The following is a 26,155-nucleotide window of genomic DNA, read 5'->3' on the forward strand; positions in this document are numbered from 1 at the left end:
AACATTTTCTCTAGATGTGTCACCTCCAAAATAACTTTAAACTAATGATACATGATGATACATTAATAGGGTACTGCTTCTTTCATCGCAACATGCGATATGGGTGAGTGACAGGGCGCATGTAAACAATGTCAACTTTTGAATACTTGCATGTTCCTGACCCTCAGAAGTTTTCAGACAATTTTAATGAAATACCTTCTGAAAATTTTGATTAGCAGCTGAGAAGACACCGAAGTCATCTTCGAGAGTACCGGGAATCTTCTGCCTGCTGTAAGTAAATTTTAAAAATTGAATGACACGCAGAGCACAACTGTTGCTCTTTGAATGCAACAACAACATACGGTATTTTACCAGCACAACAGCCAACCCATGAAAATTATACCAAGAACTCATAGTCATAAAGTATACAGGTCATGTTAAGACTATGAGGAACACTCGTTTATTTATTTATTTGATTCGTGTTTTACGTCGTAAAATATTCAAGAAATTTCATTTATAGGATATCGGTCAGCATTATGGTGGAATGAAATTGGGAAAAAAAAGAGGGAAACACATGACCATGTACAGGTTTCTCATTGCGCTGTGCTGGCCTGCAATGATCTCAGATGAGCTTGCTGTTCTACCTTAACAGCAGCCTTAAAGCTTAAGTATTAATCCGTGACCTTGTAGATTTGCATTTACATGTATGCATGAATGAAGAGATATGTCATGCTTGCATACAACTGTAGCTCTAGTGTTATGTTTCTGCTCAACGGGTAGAGTAAATCTTTGGTGTTTTGACGAAACATCTTCCCTTCGGTACATACTTCCACCATGTTTGAACTCCATATTTTACGCAATAATCAGTTTCATGTCACATGACATGGTGAAACCCTGTGGTTTTATACCTTGACAGATTATGATGTTTCGAACCAGAATCCAGAGTGACATGACAGTGAGTAGGGCAGGTAAAAATGACGACCAACCTATTAAAGTGGTGGCAACTTTTGCGCTGAAATCATTGATTTTGTCATACGTATTGGAGTAGGGACTGTGCGTGTTTGTTTTGAAGCGTCCCTTTACGTGTTGTGTCTTCACAGAAACCAGTTTTATGCAGGTTAGTACAAAATAACATCATTAAAAATTAAACTAGAAGTAGGTATTGGAAATTTCCCGTACGAGAAATAACAAAAAAATATGCCCCATTTAGTCCATGCCTTTGTCTTTGAACAGACATGTGATTACATTAATCTTAATTACTGGTGACTGCATGTGTTTGATATATTCATTGTTTAATGATGATTATTTTGAGCCTTTTATTGTTGGGCTATGTTTATTATATAACCCAGGATATGGTTGAAAACAAACTTGAAGATATATGACATCAGGAGACCTGCAACAGTTGAGAAATGTTTTATTTATTTAGTATATCAAAATATGACAGTATGGGATTTAAATTCGACAAAAAATAAAATTAGTTCAGCGCCAAAATTAAAAATCATGAAATGGTATAGAAAAAAAAATGTACCCTCTGACTGCATAGTCCGAGATGGCTCCGAAGTTATATTTGGCACAATTTTCTTTGGCCCCAAACTAGCATCAGAACCCACTCCACTTTGAAAACCTGATGCAGTTGCCGTGGCAGTTTGTCACAGTGTTTGGGGTAAAAATTTTCCATCAAATACATGTAGGCCTCCCTCACCTAAAGTTATAGACATTTATGTTCCTTATTTTTCATCTGTTAATGTATCACAAGCACAACATCGATCGGTTATTTCCTAGGCTGCGTGAGCCCGTGATTCCTTGGTGATCCTGAAAGTGAGCGCTGTACTGACAACCAGATTTGACAAGGGCAGATAACTACATCAAGTTGTTATATAGAGCACGTTCTGACGTTGATTCGGAGCCGTCCTTGGACAAACAAATTTTTTGCCAAACCTATTGTCAGAGCAATCTCGGACTATTCACTGCTATACTAACTAACTAAACATTCGTCATTACAGAGAGTCCATCCCCAGCAAAAAAAACAAAAAAATTTTAAACCCCCATCTCCTTCCTACTCGCGGCAACCACTCTTACCTCCTCTGCTCATTTCAATGTGATTTTGTGGTTACGTTGACTGCTAGAACTTCAGCGATGCCAAGCATCATGCTGTAGACAGCCATTTTAAAATGTCACATGACCGATTTGAGTTTTTGCATTTAAATCTTCCAGAAAACTTTTTATTTCCATTGCCATCTGTAAGCACTACAGTCTTCATAATCCAACCAATAAAGGCATAATCAGGTTTGGTTTTGGAGTCAACAGTCAGTGATCCTGACATCAGGTTTGGTTTTGGAGTGAATGGTCAGTGATCCTCACATCAGGTTTGGTTTTGGAGTGAACGGTCAGTGATCCTGACATCAAGTTTGGTTTTGGAGTGAATGGTCAGTGATCCTGACATCAGGTTTTGTTTTGGAGTGAATGGTCAGTGATTCTCACATCAGGTTTGGTTTTGGAGTGAACGGCCAATGATCCTGACATCAGGTTTGGTAATGAGGTTAGCATTGATGTGAGCATCACGTTTTGTGAACACCATTCTGCGGGAGTGCCTGCTTTATATTGTTCTCCTACCATACGTGACCATTGATTGCCAGCCTTTGTTAGGTAGATAATGATTTTCTATTGAGGTCCTCATGACTCTGCCACCTGAGATCAATACTGGTCTCACCTCTTGTTTTTTTTTGTGTCAGGCATTTCCCTGTAATGTTATCTGCACTCTCTTCAAAGTGGCAACGATTTCCCAGTCCTAAGCCTCCTTCAGTAATGTTTTTTTTAGCCAGCACCTGGCTAAAACATATTTCAGTCAAAAGCAGAATTCTCAAGCTTTCTAAAAAGTATCATACCTTATTATTTTAATGAGATTCCACTGAATAACATGTACAACAAAATGTCAATACTGCACCAATGGCTGGTGCAAATCAAAGCAGACATCTTGAGAATTTTATCCAATCAAACATGCTGCTGTCAGGTTGCGTGGCCTAAGCTGTGACGTAGCCTTTACCCATTCACTCCATGAAGTGAGGTATGATAACACAGAACTACTGCATTCACATCATTTTGAGATCGTTAACAACAATTTAGTTACGTATATCTAAGGGGCCATTTAACAAGTGTTGTGGGACAGGTCTGTATCATTTATGGACCACGTACCACACACATAAAATCAGTTGATTTACAAGCTGTGTAATATTCAACTACGGTATCACAAATTATGTGAGACAGCAGTATACCATCTTGGCCCAAACCACATTCATTTCCCCAGTAGACCCTAGCCTACTTAAAGACGCTGTTCAAATCATAGAAATACATTTTCATTTTACCATTTAGCCTAAATGGTATCTAAACAACAAATGTCAGAGTCAGTGAAAAATTTATTGTGGATGGCGAAGGTTGATGTGAATGAGAAAACGACATGGCAGCGAACAGTGCTTAAAATTAATTAAATCTGATGAGATGGTTTTTTTCTCTATGTTTTTGAGAATTGAAGAATTTAATCTTTGCTACTCTGTCTTTCTAGCACACAAGGGATGATTTTTTTTTTCTGTTTTCTTGAAATACAGTAAAAGTATTGAAACGCCATGTTCAAGTCAAAGTGCTTTCTCTGACGTCCTCGATAACTATGTCAGCACTGCTCTCATCTTAGAAGTCACCACCACAAAACATAAAGCATAAAATTCAGCAATAGTCGAATGCCTAAATCAGCCTCAGTGATGCTTAGATTTATTTCCATTTGTTTCTGAATTGAGCATGAATCTAGTTATACAACAATCCTGTTTAATAGGATTCAAAATCACCAGCACAGTCCCACCGGAGGCTACGACCTGAACCAGGAAATACCCCGGCCATGCATCGGCAAACTACTTAAACTGTAAATGATATGGCAGGCTTACTGTATCGACAGTTCAAGCAGTAAACGAAATATCCTTCCAGTATGTCCAATTTCCCAGAAAGCTATTCATCACTTGGACCTTCATCGCCAAAGTCCACTTTTATCACTTTTATCTGCCATAGGCTACTGCTTTGACTATAATATGAAAAATATCCTCATTAAAAAGTTAGAGTAAACGTGACATCACCTTGCTGTCGATAATGGAGACGCGATGAAGCTGTATCAAGAGGGAGTTTCACTAAACTGTTACGGAGTTGAAAAATACTGAAACAATATTGAGTGCCAGTTTAAGATACCTTTAATGGTAGTCTTTCAGTGGACATAAACATTAGCAAGGTGCTGTCTTTCACTTTAAGAGGAATGGTCAACAACTTGCTGACTAGTTAAAAGCTAGACTAGATGTACATATCCCAACAGGTGTTTGTTGGACAACTAGGTGGTCAGTTTTATACACATTCACTCTAAAGTTTATTTATTGGAGAGAGATACATTTTCAACTCTTTGTACAGATTCAGTGCTAAAGTATGTTCATATATATATATAAATTCAAAGCCATCCACATGGACATGTATATTTATTTGGTATGTTATTGTTGTTTGCCATACTCAAGAATTTTTCAGTTTTATTATGGTTGTCAGTTTTATGGGTGGAGTGTTTGGCATAAACTTTAGACAAGTCACTGCTGAACTTTTCAACATGCAACATGCAGATATATGTATGTTTATCATACTGTTGTCAAGACAAGTGGACTTTATTTAACATTAAACTGTGGCCAGCTGTTGTCACGAAGGCCCCACGAAAAAGGCCAGGATTGAACTCGTGCCTAATGCGTCCTAGAGATTGAGAGATGATTTTGTGTGTACCTAAAAGTAAAAGTAAAACTGATACATACATGTGTAGACACACATTATGCATGCATGCAATCTTTATACACATATGGTAATCTCTTATCATATGCTGTTATCTGAATCCTGCTGTGTTCTATATTTTACAGTAATTGATGGGTGTTTGTTTTCCTGTCTAAATTCTTACATCACCTCAGTGAGCGAGGCTGATCTGACTGGATCAGCTACCGTAGACCATCCTTGCTTCTCTGAATGACATACAGATATGTACTCTTTTGTCAGAAGTGACAGTAATTTTTCAGAAAAATGTTATTGTATTCTGCAGTCAGGTGTGTCAAGATAACTGTTGAAATTATTCACCTAGAAATGAAAATTCAAACAATTTCTCCCTGCAACCTGTACTTAAAATTTTAACAGCAAGTGAACCATATAAAATGTTGCTGATATTTGCTTTTAGTTTTACTGTGTTTTGTATACAATTACATGTACTGTCTAAATCAGTAGGGTAGGTGAATTAATATGGTTAGGTGTACATGTACCTGTGCATGTTGATTGGCGAAACATGTGCACTAGAACATGCAAATCCTCCATTAATAATTAAATTCAATCCATATTAAGTCTGCATCAGTATCCCATTGATTCAGTTTTCATCAGGTAATTAATCTCAAGCTGGCCTCCTGAGTCGAATGTTGCAGGCTTTAATTTGAATGAATATGTTCATGAGACTGTGAGTTTAGAGGTTGTTGTTTGGAGAGTCTGTCCGGAGAGTTTCACGCCTCTATCTGCGAAGATTTCTCGCTCTGGCGAATAATAATTGATGCCACAAAAACACTCCAGGCCGATCCCAGTAACCAAGCAACACACTTTTCACAACACATTGCCCCCAAAAGAAAAGGTGTAAAAATGGAACAAAGCATATGAATGCCTAGTGATGGGCAGTGTTTATCAGTGCTATGACTACGGCAGGTTTACTGTGCTCTTTAATCAGACTGGTTGATGTGAACAACGGTGCTTCAGTTCCATTGGGTAATATTAGCAGCTTGTTTTTTTGATTATGTTTTATCTTGGATTGGAGAATTTTCATCCTGACGTTTTCAGTATACATAGACATACTTGAAACTGTCACTATGCAGATATGTAAACAAATGTGAAAAGATGTAGCTGATTTGTGGAAAACCTTCCGGTTGGATTACAACTACCTTACAGTCCATGTGAATATAAAACTACCAAGATTGAAAAATGAGGCTCAAACGTAAGTATTTAAAGTTACTTTTGCTCTACATTTACATGTAGTGTACACCTATGAACTTATGTATTTCCACATTTTTTAAAATTGAAAATATTAATTTCAGAATGAAATTTTGTTAAAAAAACTCAATATTTCATATTTCCTCAGCAAGTACCAAGTCTTTGTGTAAACAGACAGCTCTGAATTGCTACATGTGAAACAGAATAATGTGTTTTCTACTACAAGTACTGTAAATTTTTATCAGCATGTAGCTAACTTTGAAAGTATTCCTTCTGTCCATGCAGGTTAATTTTAGTGGTCTCTGAGTTTGAACAACCCGGGTGCTTGCCATGCTAGATTGATACATGCAGTACAAACATTGAAATACATAAATTACATCATTATTTTTTTGTTTAGAAATTAGGATAAACTTGTTGGTAAGAAAGTTAGTCTGTAGATGCATGTAGGTGTGGCTTCGTAATATCAGATATGTGTTTGTAGATACCAGTAGGTGAATGTGAACAAAATAGAATAGGGGTACCAGCCACATGTATGCTCCAATACAACATAACTGTGGCAACGTGATATGTAAAATATTTATTGATGTACAGTGATGTACATGTATGTAAATGCTTCAAATTTTATCTGGACTCCTATTGCCAAATCAGCAGATAAATCAGTATTCTAAAGGTGTATGAACATGTAATGATCCTAGTACTGGTATTGAGACTGTCAAATGTACATCTACCACTTTGTTCAGGCAGTCTTGGTAGAGCTTGCAGATTGTATAAACGTGTATGCTCTTACATGATAGTACAGTACCAGGAGGATTTCCAACTTTTACTACACCATTATGTAAGAGAGCATGGCTTTTAGGTGTCGCTTAAGTACTCTGTGATGTGTACAATGTGCTTGTAATCTGATCTCCACGAAAGCCGTAGCATTTCCTGATTACTGCAGATAAGTGATCTGAATGCAATGACACTTGTATGTACTCTGCTGAATGTAATTATATGTGACTTGTGGACACTGATGGCTTGTTGCATCACATGACAAATTGTTAATACTTATATACAAGCGATGTATGCCGTGACATCTGTTCCATGGTGGATATTAAAGGCTGCTCAAACAGAATGTGATGATAGTTTCTGACAACAATGATAAAACTTCCTGCGTGTACATACATTTATGTCATACAGTACCTGTATACGGAAAATAAGCACGTTTCAAGTTTTTATCTTCTTGTTAGCCTGGATAAAGCTCATATCAAGATATTGAATATTAAAATGAAGTTTCTACTCAAATTTGCTCATGTACACTGTTTTACTTTTTGCTGATCATGGGTAAATCTTGATGATACACATATACATGTAGTCTTTTAAAGCTGAAATTGGCAAAAATTGATTACTGTTACCCATTTTGACATGATTCATTGTTTTGTATGCAAAATATATGCCATGTGAGATTTTCAACTTTTCCTGATATAGTCATAAACCGTATTACCTAGATTAGGTGACATTTTGAGGATACTAGTTATGAAATGACCACAGAATATTGGGTTTCATCCTTGCCCCTATGGGCTGGGTACACACAAAGTATTCAGTGAACGAAGTCTGTTTACTGTGTCGATATATGATCACAAATATCGTTAGTTGTCATGGTTTTTCAGATTTTTTGCTTTAGCTGATCAAGATAATGAGTGGTTTACAGGCAGGAATCAAAATGTTTGATATTTCGAGCTCTTCAGAAGGATGAACTTAATAAGAACTGAGATCAACCAGTTTTATATAAAGGTGTGAATGACAAAACACTTTGGTCCCTTATGACAACAAGCACAGCAAGTTCTCCGCCATTTTACTGCATACTTTTACATACATGTACTGCAACCTTATATACAGTTACCTCTGATTTTAATCAGGGCCGGAAATAATTCCATTTTATTTTTTGAAATTTTGAATTTTTCTTGAATGCTGAGGGTTTTGCAGCCCTTTGAGAGAGCTTATAAAATCCTGGCTGTACATGTACAGTGTAGCCATAGAGTACGTGTACATGCGTGTGTATACATTTGACAGGATACCGTTTTGAGTGAAGGTCACCGTAAGCCAAACCTCAACCTGCTAAAGAATTGAGAACTAATGGTAAGGTGGACAATGAGGCAGTTTTTATCCTTGTTTCAGTCTTCCAAACAAACTAAAAATGTCTGTTAAAAAACAAACCAGAAAACTGCTGTGGTCTGTGGATGTCAAAACCATGTTCATCTACAGTACATGTAGTATACAGCACTGCTGTAGTTGTTTGTATTGAGATGTGAAAAACATACATGTGCAGTGTGGTTCAGGCAAACAGTTGGCCATGGCAACAAAGCCAAACCAGGGACTGGGAGGAGCTTTAAAACCTGTGCAATGCACCAGGGACTGGAGGAGCTTTTAAACCTGTGCAATGCACAGTGAAGTCAGTTGTGAAGTCAATTGTGAACCCAGTTTAGGCAGGCTGGATTGTCTTGTACATCTGTAGTATGAGATCCATGTACGTTGAATAATCTGTGCTGTGTTATCTCATGAGAAGAGGTTCTAATAACTTCTGATCCATTGCTAATGCAAAATATGTAAGTTTCACTTTCTTACCCGCCATAGAGACTGGCTAATCATACATGTTTGCACTCAGTAACAGTAGAATGCATGTATATAAGTGGATGGGAAGACCAGTTGACAGAATTTTGAAGGTAATCACATTTTAGTTTATTCAAGTACCTGCATATTTGGGATGAAGATTGTACATATGTACATGTTTCAGTAGATTTACTATACTGTCAGTGCTATGGAGGTTTTCAACGTTTGAGTCAGTTCTTAATTGTTTAGTTAACCACTGTTACTTGGGATTTTTGCTGTTGTTTGTGTTGTAAACATTCTATTACATGTACCTGTAACATGTAGACATGTACATGTGGCCCTCTGTTTGACATGATAGTGATGTGCTGTCTTTGATGCTGACACCGCCTCCTCCCTTCCAAAAGCATTACTTTTGGTGCTGAAATTTTCTTTTTTGGAGTAGGAATCATCCTACCTTCCAAACAATTTACAAGAGCTACTTATATATACTTTTGTAACTTAATTAAAATTTGATCAGTTAACCACTGTTAGCTAGTTTTTCAGTGTTAATGAAGTACGTGTGCGGTTGGTGTCACAATGTACCTAGCATAAGGCACTGGTTATTGACTCCATGTATTTGTGGTATTATCTGTAGTTTAGGTGGAGGGTTTGAGTCCACATGTACTAGTCGCTACCAAGGTGGGTATGACATCAGTTCACTTAAAAGTAAGTCCAGATTTATAATTTCAGAGAATATATGTGTACATGTAGATGTACCAGTTAACTAATTGATCTAATGGATATATTATTTGGTAGTTTGGCAAATAAGAAGAAGAAATGAAAAGTTTATGTAATATCTTACATGCTACATAGTGCTAATAGTGCTACAAAGTGATAGCTACATGTGCAAGTATGTGGCATCTGCACAGACTTGGTATGTTTCATCAGGAAGGAAGTATAGGGGTAATCAGATATACATATGTGTGTTCAGTGTGTATGGACTGTACATAATTAGTTTACTAGAATTTGGTCCAGATTAGACCTTATTATGTACTACAGTATGTTTGAGGTGTAAGATTTGGGAACAGTAACAGGGACAGACAAAAGCTGGGTGTGTCAGATCTCATCTTAACCTCATTAGTACAGGGATCCAGACCTATGTTTGACCTAGCTGGAACACAGCCAGTAAGAGGACAATATAACCACTAGTTCTTTGGTGCATTACCACTCACTAACACACCCACCCTTGTCATATGTCAAACAGGTACCATCTAGATTGTTTGTTCGATAACAGTTGGACTTAATGTCCCCTTTTGTTCTCGCTGTCGTCAGTTTACTGAACTGAACTTTATTGACCTGACTGGTACAACAGTGGACGTGAGCCTTGAGAATCAAGATAGCATTTAGTCATTAGCCATGTCCGTATGTACAATGAATGTACAGGGCTGACACGACTACACATCCATCATCTATGGGTAGGATGCCCTCAGCGTCAAGGGACAGATCTAAGGGTGCACACAAAGCCATCACAAGGTTTGATTTTTTGTCTAGGTCATATATTCAGAAATGGATTTTTTTCTTCCTTTCTCCCTAATTACATTTTATCATCTAGTGCGATGGAACAAATGAAATTGTTTTAATTAATATATTAATTTAACATGTTTTGGTTGTAAAATGCATTTTTGATATGAGAATGATTGGTGTTTTCCTTTGTACCGTACCATACTATTGAAGCCTTGTTGTCATGGACAACAGTGCATTTTCATGATTGACAAGCCTAACAGCTGAGTAGCCCTGCCCCTAATGTTTGTACTGTGTGAAGCAGTCCTTAAATAACAGATGTGTTATAGACAAGCCATTAAAGTGTAACGAACAACATGCTAGTGACGTCAACAGGTCATTCTTGTTGTAAATATCTCTTGGGTGATGGCTTAATAAACAAGGAAATTACCATAGATATACAGTCTATGTATCTAGCTCACCACTTGAAGGTGGTAGTTTGAGCCTTGCTGTGCAAGTAATCTGCATGATTCCTTTTTTTCATAAAGGGTTGGTTGTCAAATTTACAAAGGTTTAATGATGTAAAACTTGTAAAAAAAGCAAACCAAGATAGAAGCACATGTATGCATATCCATCAAAAGGTTGTTCATAAAGTAAAAGTACATGAAGTCATTGTGATAGAATCAGACATCTTTCTTGAGTTCAGTGGTCACTGGTGGTGCATGTATTTATCTGTCTTGAGTTCATTGATCACTGGTGGTGCATGTATTTATCCGTGTTGAGTTCAGTGGTCACTGGTGGTGCACATATTTATCTGTCTTGAGTTCGTTGGTCTCAGGTGGTGCATGTATTTATCTGTTTTGAGTACAGTGGTCACTGGTGGTGGTGCATGTATTTATCTGTCTTGAGTTCATTGGTCATGGGTGGTGCATGTATTTGTCTGTCTTGAGTTCATTGGTCACTGGTGGTGCAGGTATTTATCTGTCTTAAGTTCAGAGGTCACTAGTGGTGGTGCAGGTATTTATGTGTCTTGAGTTCAGAGGTCACTAGTGGTGGTGCAGGTATTTATCTGTCTTGAGTTCAGTGGTCACTAGTGGTGGTGCAGGTATTTATGTGTCTTGAGTTCAGAGGTCACTAGGAGTGGTGCATGTATTTATCTGTCTTGAGTTCAGAGGTCACTAGTGGTGGTGCATGTATTTATCTGTCTTAAGTTCAGTAGTCACTGGTGGTGGTGCATGTATTTGTCTGTCTTGAGTTCAGTGGTCACTGGTGGTGGTGCATGTATTTATCTGTCTTGAATTCAGTGGTCACTAGGAGTGGTGCACGTATTTATCTGTTTTGAGTTCAGAGGTCACTGGTGGTGGTGCATGTATTTATCTGTCTTGAGTTCAGAGGTCACTAGTGGTGGTGCATGTATTTGTCTGTCTTGAGTTCAGAGATCACAAGTGGTGGTGCACGTATTTATCTGTCTTGAGTTCAGTGGTCACTGGTGGTGGTGCATGTATTTATCTGCCTTAAGTTCAGTGGTCACTGGTGGTGGTGCACGTATTTATCTGTCTTGAGTTCAGTGGTCACTAGGAGTGGTGCACGTATTTGTCTGTCTTGAGTTCAGTGGTCTCTAGGGGTGGTGCACGTATTTGTGTGTCTTGAGTTCAGTGGTCACTAGTGGTGGTGCATGTATTTATCTGTCTTGAGTTCAGTGGTCTCTAGAGGTGGTGCATGTATTTATGTGTCTTGAGTTCAGTGGTCACTGGTGGTGGTGCATGTATTTATCTGTCTTGAGTTCAGTAGTCACTGGTGGTGGTGCATGTATTTGTCTGTCTTGAGTTCAGTGGTCACTGGTGGTGGTGCACGTATTTGTGTGTCTTCAGTTTTGTGGTCACTAGGGGTGGTGCATGTATTTGTCTGTCTTGAGTTCAGTGGTCACTAGTGGTGGTGCACGTATTTATCTGTCTTGAGTTCAATGGTCACTGGTGGTGGTGCATGTATTTATCTGTCTTGAATTCAGTGGTCACTAGTGGTGGTGCACGTGTTTGTCTGTCTTGAATTCAGAGGTCACTGGTGGTGGTGCATGTATTTATCTGTCTTGAGTTCAGTGGTCACTAGGGGTGGTGCACGTATTTGTCTATCTTGAGTTCAATGATCACTAGGGGTGGTGCACGTATTTGTCTGTCTTGAATTCAGAGGTCACTGGTAGTGGTGCATGTATTTGTCTGTCTTGAATTCAGAGGTCACTGGTGGTGGTGCATGTATTTATATGTTTAGTCGCTGCCATAGCTTAGAGGTTTTAGATGAAGTTTTAAGTGGTAAAGATTGGCCAAAGATACAGTAAGCTGTTTTCCTAACTGTAGCCAGATGCCTTCTGTGGACTTGTTAATGATTCTAGGCTTCCACATTTGCCTGGTTTTATGTCACATTAGAACACAGTACATTATCCATCATTGGAAGTTTGCCCACAGATGTTGCAGCAAACTCGATGGCCTTAATATCCTCCCACCTCATGTTACATTGATATGACAAATGCATGGAAAGCCTCAAAGGATTTTGTTGTTGATAGAAATTTGTAGAAACATGTTGTTTCTTAGTGGACTGAAGTAGCACGTTTTGGAATGTCCACACAAATCATACACTTTGTAGTTTTCATTGAAGGATCCATAGATTCCCACGCCTACCGATCAACAGTATTATTGCATGTTATCATTCTAAAAAGATGTTCAGCAATGTCACTGATTGTTTAATGATTTAGGTTGTGCACTGACTGTAAGTGTCAGATTATTGGCGATCCCATATCTGTTCTCCTCTGTATATGGTTGCACAGTATTGAATTTGGTGCTAATGGTATAGACTTTAGCCAATGGTGTATTGTGTGGGCACAGTCTTCCACGGCTATTAGACCAATATCTCGTGTTACCCAGGCAAATTTGTTCTACTAGCCATGGGATAGTTGTGTCAAAATATTGATGATGTGTTAATGGTCGCTTGCGGGGAAAGATCAGGGAGTTCTGTACAGGTACACAGCTATGTTGTGTTCTCTGTGACTAGTAATCCTTATCTGTATTTGAGGATTAATACAGGTGAATCCTGAGAGTAGGAGGCCATGCAGGACTTACATGTACCATCACCTGCAGCTGAGCCGAGAGACAAGAAACCAAAACCTGTCGTCTCTTACGGCCAGTCAAAACTAATCAAAGCTCTGTTTTTCTCATCCTCAGAATACGGAGAAGAAAATAAAAGCAAGAAAGGTCAAATGACAAGGTCTATGGAGATGTGTGGTGGCGCGCCAGTGATGCGGGGCCAGTCCCGCTACCAGAATGGTGGGTCAGGGCTTAAGCAGTCCCGTCTGGAGCTGTTACAGGCAGATTACCAGAAGAAACTAATGAAAGAGAAAGAAGAAAAGATGCTACATATGTATGAAGATGCTCAACAAAGGGCACTCAACAGAGTTTCCCGACCAGAAAATGGCACTCTCAACCGTGGGGGATCTGTGCGAGAGTTTTTTAAAGAACGCCGTGCCCTTGAGGCTCATGGTAAAGGTGGAGTGCCCCCAATACAACAGCACTACAGCCAGTATCAGAAATCTCCAAATGGTAGCGCCAAGACGTACCATAGCAGTATGTCCTACAGCAGTACCACATCACATAAGAGCAGTGTGTCATATAATAGTGGTTATGGAAACAGCCACTCTGGCCCTCAGGAATACAGAAATAGTGCGGGTAGAGATCGTGCCAATCCTCTTGCTCCTATTGAGCCTAAGAATGGTGCTGCAAGTCCACAGAGTGAGCGTGCCAGGGGCAGAGCTCCAGTGCCTCCCATTCAGCAGAAACCAAGGCTCTACCAGAGGAAACTGTCTGAAGGGAAACAAGATGTGGACAGGAATGGCAACCGGATTTACCAAGGACAGGTGTACCAGGAACAGGGTAACACAGGGTATCCTGGCACTTCTCCTTCACCTCACCGTAAGGCAGCTGGACCCAGACCCCCGTTAAGGTGGGACAACCACCAGAGTAAGAGGGCAGGGCAGGAGAGCTCACAGAAACTGACAGACTTCCAGAAATGGCAGCTAGAGCAGAACAAAGCCAGGGAAGAGCGTCTTCAGCGCCAAAAGCTCACACAGCAGTCCAATTCCAGGGCCAGTGAAGGGTCGGAGAAAGACGAGCAGGATTCGGGGATTGATGTGAATGAGGAGCTTCGACGGAGAAAAGAAGAGCTGGAGGCCAGGCTTTATGCTGAGCAAGCTGAACTTCAGAGGATACAGACTCAGAGACAGCAGAAAGACGAGAAGGTGAGGTTCACATGTTACTGTCACACCAGATTGTGCCTTGGAGATTTTCTGATCTTTGGGATAAGTGTCATTAATTTACCTGTATAATGGCAGTGTGATACTGATGACAGGTGACATTACGTCGTACATGTAGATGACAACTGAAACTGCCTGGTAGATGACTGGTAGATGGTTCTATGATACTGATGACGGTTGACCTGTACATTTCAATCTCCTGGGATCTAGGGAGAGGGGGATACCCATGACCATCTGCAGGTTGCTGACAGACCTTTCCACGTACAGCCGGAGAGAAAGCCAACATGACCTGACTGCAATCATAGAAGTGAAATGGGTTTGATTATGATGTTAAAATAACATAATAACAAAATAATTAAATAGTTTTTTTTATCTTGTACATAATTGGCACTGACATGTACATGTAGTTTTTAATATTCTTTGCTGTGTTTAGCATGTGATCTTTGTAGATGTAGCTATTTTGTAATTGTAATCCCTGGAATCTCCCTATGTGTAGGAGCATCAAAAAAAGGCTAGACAGGAGCGTGCAGAGCGCGAAAGACAGAGACGCCTAGAGGAGCAGCGTGAGCGACAGCGGCATGCAGAAGAAGAACGGAGGCGTCTGCAAAAACAGCGACATCAGGATGAGGAGAGAAGGATGGAGGAGGAGGAAGAGGGGCGCCATGCGTCCCAGGCATCACTGAACTCACGAACACACAGACAGTCAGACAACGAATACAGCACAACCACGAGACATGGCCATCCACAGAGGAAAGCCCAGGCCACGACTCACAGGGCTGCACAGCCAGATCGCAGAAGTGAACGACAAAGAAGCCCATCACCTGTTAACAATAATGAGGATATGTATGTGCCGGGACCATCCACTGACATTTACGCTGCTGCTGCCAATGACAGTGAGGCATACGGTGAACATGTAGAAATGTCATCTTGCAGGATTTGTGGACGGTGCTTTGCTAAAGACAGACTTTCCAAGCATCAGAAAGCCTGTAAATCTGTCTCAAAACCAAGGAAAGTGTTTGACCCTGTCAAAATGAGAACTGAGGGAACAGAGCAGGCAAAGTATGTCAACTCCAAAAAATATCAGCGAAAATCACCCCCGGTAAGACATCTATATATTAAGTGCTTTTTGTGTACATCTCAGAACACCTGTAACTGCTTAACTAATAGGGCTGACTATCCACATGTTGCCTGCAACAGAAATCTCCAGTTGTAACAAAATATGACAGAAGCAGTTACTACTGTCGAAGATCAGGAAAATTTGGTAATCAGTCGTTATAAAGTATCAATGGTACATACATGTAGTCCTGTTTGTCAGAAATTCTGGGTATGGGTTCACTGTTGGAGACTTGAAATCAGTCATGGGTGAAGAATTTTCGATGTTATATGTGGTCTAATGGGGCCTACAACCTTCTATGACATGGTGAGCAAAATGGTCTCCCTTAGTCTGCATTGACTTTCAAAGTAGTCTCCCCTTAATCATGATAATACGAGACAAATGCTTCCTGAAAGGGAATGTACATGCAGGTGCACGGATGGTATAAAAATGTGCTGTTGCTTTGTAACTCTGGAGGCAGCACTAGCATTACAATATTGGAGGTATCTTGTTTCAAGAATGCACCGTCAATATACATGCATGATCAGCATAATCTGAAATCCGTAGAGTTATTAAAGGAGAAGAAAACTTAAATATCAAACAAATACCATTGAAAAGAGTATGTATTTTCTTGCAGGTGCATGCCATAAAAAAAAACTCAAATATGTACCTCAAGTTGATAAATTATCAATAAAGTCAGCGCCATTTTGCCTAAGAACTAGTCCTGAAGTCTTCTGTGTTAGGAAGAGAATTGCCGTGGGAAACTGCCGAAGTGCAGTTTGTACATTTCCGGTAGAACTCTTCCCAGAAGGTAGCGAACAGTACAGTTTGTTTTCTGCTCGACAATCGGTAATGTTGGACATAGGTTCCGAGTTTACACGAACAAGCGGGCAGTTTTAACCACTCTCATTGGTTGAGAGGCAACACATCCCCGGCATAAATTACAGGGTGTTAAAGATGGAGGATGCAATGGACTCAGGCTTTTCAGGCTTTACGTGTATGGCGAGGAAAAATTATGCAGCAGGCACTATCAGATTATACACCAGGCACAACCAGATAGAAAAAAATGTGCTCTTTTCAGCCTATAGTGTCATAATTTTGTTTTCTTCTCCTTTAAACTAAATAATGAAATGTAGTGAAAGCTACATTGTACGCGTGCATACATAAAAACATGTGCACAAAATAACATGGCTGATACCACATCAGTGTTACAGGAGACATATCTGTTTTCATATATTTAAACCATACATTCGTTTACAGTAAATTCTGGTTTCCCCCCACTATAGTGCTGGCCACCGTCATATAAGTGGCATATGTTTGAATACGACGTAAAAAACCAGTAAGATAAATACAGTAAATGACCTCAAATTTCACCCATGATTAAGTGACACATTTTGTCTGAATCTGACAGTTCTGCAGAGTTTGGACACATGTAGGTGTTTCGAAGTTTGTTTGAAAAGTAGGATAATATTCTGCTTTGAATATATATTTTTCGGCACCAAAAGTATTATTTATGTAAATTGTATAGTACGTATGAGAATTGTATAGTACGTATGGACCTTTAGACATTCTTAGCTCATGGGCTAAACTGAGGCTGAACTCATAAAATGTGCATGTACGTGCGTGTTCATGTATCGTATGTAATGGCCAAGTCACATGATCTGACAAAGCACACACTGGTTTTCTTTGAAGTTAAAGACTGCTTTTGAACCAAGTAAAAGTATCTCTCATGTTATGGATAATGGTTCAAAGTTTGGCGTGAGATGACATGTACCTGATAATTAATGATGTTTCACTGGCCAGAGTTCATGGATGGGTGAATACACTGTGAAATGTAGGTAAATTGAAAATCGACTTTAGATTAGTTGTATTCCCCAGATAGTGTCTAACATGGCACTGGTCTTACGATAGTGTGTGAGCAGCCATTGATTTGTGAGTGGAGTTGTGGATGACCCCAGCTACAACCTCGTGCAGAGCCTAGGCTTCCCCAATCTGTCAGGATAATAGTTGCCATGTATTGCTCCCAATGATCAGCAGCAGGGGGGGAAGGTCTGGTTTAAAGAATTTAACAGGCTCAGGTTCCAATATTGGACAGATATCTACAGGTTATTTAACGCTGAATCAGCTTATACTAGACCTCCAGGATAATCTTACTGCTGCCATAAGAATGGAGCAAGTGTTTCCAGTAATGTCATAAATACCAGAAATATTGGTAAGCAGAGTTGGCAAGTGAATTTGGGTTGATACATGTGCATAAGTCTAGTAATTAATAATGTGGTTGAAGGAAATTGAACAGAGCCCAGGGGAAACCCACAACCATCTTCAGGTTGTTGCCAGGCCTTCACATGTGCAGCTGGAGTCATTGTGCTGTGCTAGCACACTAACATGTATACATGTACATATGTACATGTGTATTCCATGCAAGGACTTGTCTGTTGAACAGTCTAGTGTTAGCATTTTGAGAGTAGAATGGACAAAAAAATTGTTATTTCATTATTAAATCATGTTCTTTTTTGTTTGTTGTTTTTGTCATTCAGACCAAGAAGTCCAACTGGAGAGCACAGCATGAGAGCTTCATTCAATCTATCCGCTATGCTAAGAAGATGACTGAATATGAGGCCAGTGGGATGAAGCTGTCAGATCTGCCCCCTCCCCCTCCCTCAGACACCTCTGATTATGTCCAGTGCCCCCACTGTAACCGCAGGTTTAACGCTGGTGTTGCTGAACGTCATATCCCAAAATGTGTCAATATCAAGGCCAAGCCCCGTCCTCCACCAAAGAGAAGATAATTTTAAGAGGCTACGTTGAATTCACCAATACGTTCTGTCATGTGTTTCCTCAGCTAACCCTTAAGCCATTAATTAGTGCATTATTATTACAGATGTGTATTAGCATGAACATGTATGCCCTGTGCCTGATTTCTCCCTGAATCTTCAGATGCAGTCCTGCTGAATGCATTGATGTCATTCTGTTTGTACATATACAGATCTGTATTTATAATATGTCTGTAAAGAAAGGACACTTTTCTCAGAATATAGTACTACTAACCATATACCAAAGTACAAATGTAGCCACTTGGACAGCATATTAAAGTGAAGACTATGACCCGGAACAGTACCAAAGGCTTGAAGCAGGAAGGTTATCCAGTATGATATCTACAATGTATATGCTCACTGTGGCAGGTGTGCTTGTGAATCATTTTCAAATCCCACACTGGTACACGTGCAGGTACTGTGTGTACATGTAACTGAAAGCAGCTACTATGTCCACTACGGTATTGCAGCAATAACATAGCTTTGTGTACATATAATAACACTCCATGTAGAACTGTTGAGACGACATGTAGGTTAGAAAAACTGAAGTGTAAGTAGTTGAGTGAAGTGTGTGGTATCCTGCTGAGGTACATGGCAGGGAACTGATGTCTACAGGTGGCTGACTGGATACACAGTTGTACATGCTGGGAAACTGTCAATGTTCTGCTGCTGAACCATTCATCATCATGGGACTTTTTGTATGTTCAAGTGTGTTTATGCAGTTTAATGCTTGTTCTCTGTAAATCTACTTGATTGAACACGGACCGGCATTAGGATATATTATGGTGTATTTGTAGCCCACAAGTATCTAGTTTTACAGAGTTATGCCCGACTGTGTGTATGGTGATGTTGATCATGAAAGAACCTGGCTATTCAGATCTGATGAAAAAATAGTTGTCTCCTACAAACTTCCTGTGAGATTGATTGTCATATGTTTAGGTTGCTCATGTATATGCTGTAGCTATATGTCTGGTGCAGGCCAGCAACAAAAGTGTAGACAATATGTTTAGGTTGCTCATGTATATGCTGTAGCTATATGTCTGGTGCAGGCCAGCAACAAAAGTGTAGACAATATGTTTAGGTTGCTCATGTATATGCTGTAGCTATATGTCTGGTGCAGGCCAGCAACAAAAGTGTAGACAATATGTTTAGGTTGCTCATGTATATGCTGTAGCTATATGTCTGGTGCAGGCCAGCAACAAAAGTGTACATTTTTTACTTCATGTAAAAACTCAGAATTTTTCTCATGATGGATTTGCTCTTTAGAATATTATTGTCTCTTTGTAAAAATGCACTAAGCACTTGTGCAAAAAGAAGTTAATGGTTTTCTTATTACACATAGCTGTATGTAGTAATAGTTTATAGTGAGATGATGCTAACATGATGAGCAGGTGCTCACTTCATCAGGGTTAATTGTGCTTGATGGCTAAACTATTGAGGATTGCTCAGAAATGTCACTACTGCCAGTGTTAGGCAGAACTTAGGATTCACCGTGCACATGTGTATCTGAGGGGGTAAAACCTGGCCCATTTAGGTGGAGTTGGGATGTCCTCCTTGACTTGTGGAATGGTTAATGAATCTGATGCACCTGGCATTGTCAACTCCTGTCACTGACTCAGACAGCAGACTCCACAATAAGGGGCTCATTTTTACTCTGTTCCTGTTTTCACTCACCCAACAAAAACAAAATAACCTTGGACATGCATTTAATACTTAGCAAAATGGGATGTACCAATTGAAGCCTCCTAGAGATGAAGTAAATGCTGGCTGCTGATGTTGATTTTGATAACACAGCTGATAAGTGGTTTGCATGGACTTGGCACTCCCTCATCTAGATACTTGTGTATAAGATGTATTGTCACCCATAACTAAATATTAAATGTGTAACTACTACAACTCTTCAGTCGTTTTTAATTCTCCAAATTAGTTTCTCATAACCAGTGTAAAACCATGCTCTAAATTATGCATGATTAATAACTTTTCTTAATGCCGAAGAATTGAAGGTGTGACTATATAGGATGCTAAAGTTACTATTATAGCAGCCTAAATTGTGGTCTTACCCCATTTTTGGTATTGGAGAATTTGATGTTAAATCCTGGTAAACCAGGATGCTAACCAGTTCTGTCCTGGTAAATATTGGTGAGCATTGTTTGCAACCAGTCCCTGTTCCTGCATTTCACCTCAGCATAGCACCCTTATTTCATCTTCAGCACTCATATTTGTAAGGACCTTAAACACTGACATAATCAAACAACGAATTGGTCTCTTTATTTTACACCAAATGAGTTTGGGTAATGTTTGTTGTGAAGACATTTCTTGTTGACCAGAAAAAAGAATTGTGTAGCATAAAGGCAAAAAAACATATCAGCTTTATTTTTGTTTTAAATTTTTGTTTCACTGATGTTTTATATGACCACTTTACCATTAACCATTTGGTATGACATTGGAAGTGAAGTGTAGATATTAGGCCTACCTCTATATATGTATGAAGAAGTTTTAATCTATTTTTTTCTTTTTCTTTTTCTTTGTAAGAAAGACTATGTATGCTATTCAAATCCGTCCTTAAAGTTTTCTGTGATATACATACAGAACGTGTTTACACTTGTCCACATTTGAAAAGTGCTTAACAGATTCTATTACTCGCTAAAATACTGGCCACTGGTATAAAATTTTCTTGACTGTAATCACATTATTCAGAATACAGAATTTACACCATACACCCTCTCCACAGTCCACACTCTGTACACCCTTTACACTATACACACTCTCCACAGTCCACACTCTGTACACCCTTTACACTATACACCCTCCACAGTCCACACTCTGTACACCCTTTACACTATACACCCTCTCCACAGTCCACACTCTGTACACCCTTTACACTATACACCCTCTCCACAGTCCACACTCTGTACAACCTTACACTATACACCCTCTCCACAGTCCACACTCTGTACACTCTTTACACTATACACCCTCTCCACAGTCCACACTCTGTACACCCTTTACACTATACACCCTCTCCACAGTCCACACTCTGTACACCCTTTACACTATACACCCTCTCCACAGTCCACACTCTGTACACCCTTTACACTATACACCCTCTCCACAGTCCACACTCTGTACGCCCTTTTCACCACACACCCTCCACACTTTGCATTTTATCATAATACAACTGGCTTTGCACTGGACACCCTTTTCACTGGACACCCCTTCAACCCAATACACCCCTTTACACTATACACCCTCTCCACAGTCCACACGCTGTACGCCCTTTACACCAAACACCCTCCACACTTTGCATTTTATCATAATACAACTGGCTTTGCACTGGACACCCTTTTCACTGGACACCCCTTCTACCTCTACTCTGTACTCACTTTGCACTGTCAACACTGTATGGTACACCCTCTACACAGTGCACTTTTTGCACTGTACACCCCTTCTACCTTACGCTCTTTCTGCATTGCCCACACTCTGCACAGTAGCCTACACCCGGTACACTGTACACCCTCTGACCTTGTACAGTACACTCTTTACACTATACACCCTCTCCACGGTCCACACTCTGTACACCCTTTACACCACACACCCTCCACACTTTGCACTGTGCACTCTGAAATATCTTTATTCCAATAACAAAGAAAAGAAAAGAAATGTAAAATACAGTTCCACATTGCACCTGCTCAAGCTCTGCTTTTGTGTATGTCTGGGAAGGTGTAGGTATATGTTTTGTTAGGTCTTCTGGTTGTGCATATCTATCCACATTGTAATAAGACAGGCATACAGTATGTGCATTGCCACCTACGTACTGTATGCTATTCAAGTCCGTCCTTAAAGTTTTCTGTGATATACATACAGAACGTGTTTATACTTGTCCACATTTGAAAAGTGCTTAACAGATTCTATTCCTTGTTAAAATACTGGCCACTGGTATAAAATTTTCTTGACCGTAATCATCCTAGATGTTTTCATGGTGTAATGTGTCAGATTACTATTGTGGTAGATAGACTAATGTACCTACATGTCTACACATGTAGTCAAGGAGGCCGTTTAGTGCTGATTAGTGACAGATAAAAGAGCATGATAGCCTACATGCGTGGGGGACTGACATTTTAGAACAAGATGTGTCCATGTAGAAGTTACATGTCCATATGGTATGTTTTGAATTTCTGTGCTGATTAACTGAGTTCAAATCTTCTCTGTATTCTGGAAATAGATGATTTACCATTTACCAAGAGATTTTCAGCATACACTCACAGTGTACACAGTCTATGGACAACTACCAAGTACCCTCTGACCCTGCACATAATCAGAATGATGTATGTAATATTACATATTAAACACAAATCAGTCTGTGATAATCAAAATGGTAAATTTGCATTTTATTTATTATTTGTTTTATTTATGTATGAATATTTACATATGAATTTTTATGTAATTTTTCGGATAATTAATATTGACTGATCCCGTCTGTGATAATTATTTAGTAAAGCTTTCTAAACATACCTCCTTGCTAGTATATCCGTTTTGTGTGTCGTACAATAAAGATCAAAACTTAGTCATAATTGTATACCAGTTTTGTTTGTTTGTGCAAGAAGAAATCATGTTTTCAAGATTATGTGAAAAAAATTTTGGCAGATTTATTGCTTGAGGCTTGTGTAGAAGGCATACTTGCATCCACTCCCTCGTGGTTAAGTGCCCTGTAGCAGATTTCATTTCCTCCCTTGATGCCCTTCTGCAGCTTCCATGTTAGTGTGGTTAGATGGCCAATACTGATCCTGGGTAAAGAAGATCAATTTTCGTACCTGTGCACTTCATAAGTTGTTAACTGTAGATTACTTTACCTTTATGATGGTGCATGTCTACCTATCAAAGTCCTGCAGGGCTGCGTTCTGATTTAGGTATTTTATTAGTGTTTAGCACCATACTTAATAACCCTTCACTTACAGGCATAGGTTTATATATCTAGATTCATTGAATCAGATTACCTGGAATATACTATCGTCCTTTGCCACACACCTGGCCAATCTTCTGATTGGATTTGAGCCAGTGACCTCATTGTTCTGGGGCAAATTAGCTGAAAGAACAATGCGTGAGTGGGATAAGCCAGCATTGTTTCTGGAACTGATCAAAAAATCACCTGGAGCCAGATTTTATCTGACAATAGATTTCAATGGAAAAAGAAAAGAGGAACAAAGAAGTTATGTTATCTGGTGTCTGTTGTTTACATAGTACCATTGTTTTCTGGCTGTCCTAGAAATATTTGGACCTTGACACAAACAATTAAGTTAACATGGCTTATTCAAAACCAACCATACAACAGTATTTGTGGGAAAACGGTAATGTGGAGAGCCACACCACGAAATAACAATAACCCAAACAGATATGTGTTTGCGTGTTGTTTTTGATTTGATTTAGCAGGTGGCAAGACTTATTGGTTATTTGTAAACTTATTCAAGCAACGCAGTTATAAACAATAAAAAAAAATGATCAGAGATAAAATGAAAAGGTATTGACAAAGCCTCTGACAATGCATTTGCGCAAATGCATTCATAGTTATGAATAAATGAGCATCAAAAACAGGATGGTGCTGAATGAATTTTGGTCTCAGAAATATTAGCTGTGATAAAGTAAAAGCCTGTATTAGATATTTTATCATAATAGAACTCGCTTTGCACTGGACACCCTTTTCACTGGGCACCCCTTCTACCTCTACTCTGTACTCACTTTGCACTGTCAACACTGTATGGTACACCCTCTACACAGTGGACTCTTTGCACTGTACACCCCTTCTACCTTACACTCTTACTGCATTGTCCACACTCTGCACAGTAGCCTAAACCCGGTACACTGTACACCCTCTGACCTTGTACGGTACACTCTTTACACTATACACCCTCTCCACGGTCCACACTCTGTACACCCTTTACACCACACACCCTCCACACTTTGCACTGTGCACTCTGAAATATCTTTATTCCAATAACAAAGAAAAGAAAAGAAATGTAAAATACAGTTCCACATTGCACCTGCTCAAGCTCTGCTTTTGTGTATGTCTGGGAAGGTGTAGGTATATGTTTTGTTAGGTCTTCTGGTTGTGCATATCTATCTACATTGTAATAAGATAGGCATACAGTATGTGCATCGCCACCTACGTAATGACGTGGGAAAACGTCATTGCTGATTTCACGACAGACCGTACATAATGTTCGACACACGCTCAACCACATGGACTTGAAGCCCTTCATGCATCTAGGGCCTGTAGGCCATTAATTCGACCAAGCGTCCTGTCCACTCCTGTCTCACAGCAATAAACTGCCGAACTTGTTTATAATATGTGATTTTTTTCGTTTTAATCATTTGCAAAACTGACATTAAGTCACGCAACTAGTGTTAACAACCTACTGAGTCCTATTTATGTTAACAAGTAAGAAATGTATATGCACCCCCATACTGCCGTTGACACAAATTATAGTCGGTGTTAATGACGTGACCTATGTTGACACAATGATAGGAAAGCTTCGGGTTTGGCGTGGACATCAGGTAGGGCTTTCAATAGGTCAGTGGATGTCATAAGCCTCGAGGCCGTCAGGTCTGTATTAGAAATTTTGCCATTTATGGAATGCTTTTATTGTTCTTTGATTTCCTTGAATTTCTTGTCAAAAACATCAACCTGAAATGAATATTTATCAACTCTGATCTTTGCAAGAGGCAAATTGACCTATGGGATTGGGAGTTACTCTTTTGTTGTATATAGACCGCAGTGTAAAAAAAGGTTCTGTGTATAATGGTCGGGTGCAGATATATCACGCCCAGTGCAGATATATCACACCTAGTGCAGATATATCACGCCCAGTGCAGATATATCACACCCAGTGCAGATATATGACGCCCAGTGCCATTTGTTAGAACGCACATTTCATTTATTCAATGGATGTTTATTCAGTAGTGGTAACTGGAATGATCCCTCAAAACCTGACAGTCTGAATTTCCTAATTAAACTTTGCAAGTACAGGTAGCACAACCTAAACGTAGGCGTACATATAAGAGATATTTGAAATTAACAAAAACTTTTCCACCCTCATACATTGATTCACAATTTTTTTCTGACACCTCTCTGGCCATAAGTGGGAAGGTCTGTCAGCAACCTGCGGAAGGTCGTGGGTTTCCGCCCATCATAATGCTGGCTGCCGTCGTATAAGTGAAATATTCTTGAGTACGGCGTAAAACACCAATCACATAAATAAATAAATTTTTTCTGACTCTGAAACAGTGATTCCACGAAGTAAGTGTCTTCAACATTATCTAGTCATATAGTCAGCTAAACGGGTGAAAATACACCGTGTCCGAATTGTTTTTATATTGTTTTTTCTATTCTGCAATATCCGCTTTATTTTTACTAAGTAACAGATCTGGACAGATTGTTCAGCACCTCTGGGGTAAGGTGCCGAACTGTTGTCTCGTTTTCGTATTGTTGAGATTAGTACAGAGGCTAGTACATGGCATACAAGCACCAATGCTTTTACGGCTGCTATACAGTTGCTTAAATCTGAATGGTCTCGGTTTGAGTACTATTGAGATGTATCTGTTTGCTGATTTAAGCGTCATAGTATATAGATGCATTGCAGATGGTATGTTGGAGCATTGCACTACCATACAGCCTGCAGTTTTCATACACGCAACCAGTTACTCATCAGTACAGATTATTTTATCTGGGTTATTTTGTGAAACACCTCGATACACAATCATTGTTAAATTCTTCTTGAGCATCGGTGGCTGAGTGGTTAGCGTGCTAGTACACCACAATGACTCAGGCATGCCTCACCAATGCTGTCGTTCCATCTCATGCTGGCTTCCTCTTCGGTTGTACATGAG

At 39.5% G+C, this 26,155-nt stretch overlaps 1 protein-coding gene across 3 annotated transcripts; it reads left to right on the top strand.

The window, feature by feature from the left end:
• Positions 1-164: 164 nt before the first annotated feature.
• LOC135468676 (trichohyalin-like) lies at positions 165-19,303 on the top strand. 3 transcript variants are annotated; one of them, XM_064747055.1, is made up of 4 exons: positions 165-270; positions 13,284-14,353; positions 14,865-15,467; positions 17,999-19,303. In XM_064747055.1, the coding sequence occupies exons 2-4, from the start codon at positions 13,319-13,321 to the stop codon at positions 18,248-18,250; spliced, it is 1,890 nt and encodes a 629-aa protein (XP_064603125.1). In that variant the 5' UTR covers positions 165-270; positions 13,284-13,318; the 3' UTR covers positions 18,251-19,303. The 3 variants fall into 3 exon arrangements, with proteins under 3 accessions (XP_064603125.1, XP_064603124.1, XP_064603126.1); XM_064747054.1 differs by lacking the exon at positions 165-270 and adding an exon at positions 5,944-6,007; XM_064747056.1 differs by lacking the exon at positions 165-270 and adding an exon at positions 10,011-10,104.
• The last annotated feature ends 6,852 nt before the right edge of the window (positions 19,304-26,155 follow it).

This window comes from Liolophura sinensis, chromosome 6 (assembly GCF_032854445.1).
Source record: "Liolophura sinensis isolate JHLJ2023 chromosome 6, CUHK_Ljap_v2, whole genome shotgun sequence".
Taxonomy (NCBI): Eukaryota; Metazoa; Mollusca; class Polyplacophora; order Chitonida; family Chitonidae; genus Liolophura; species Liolophura sinensis.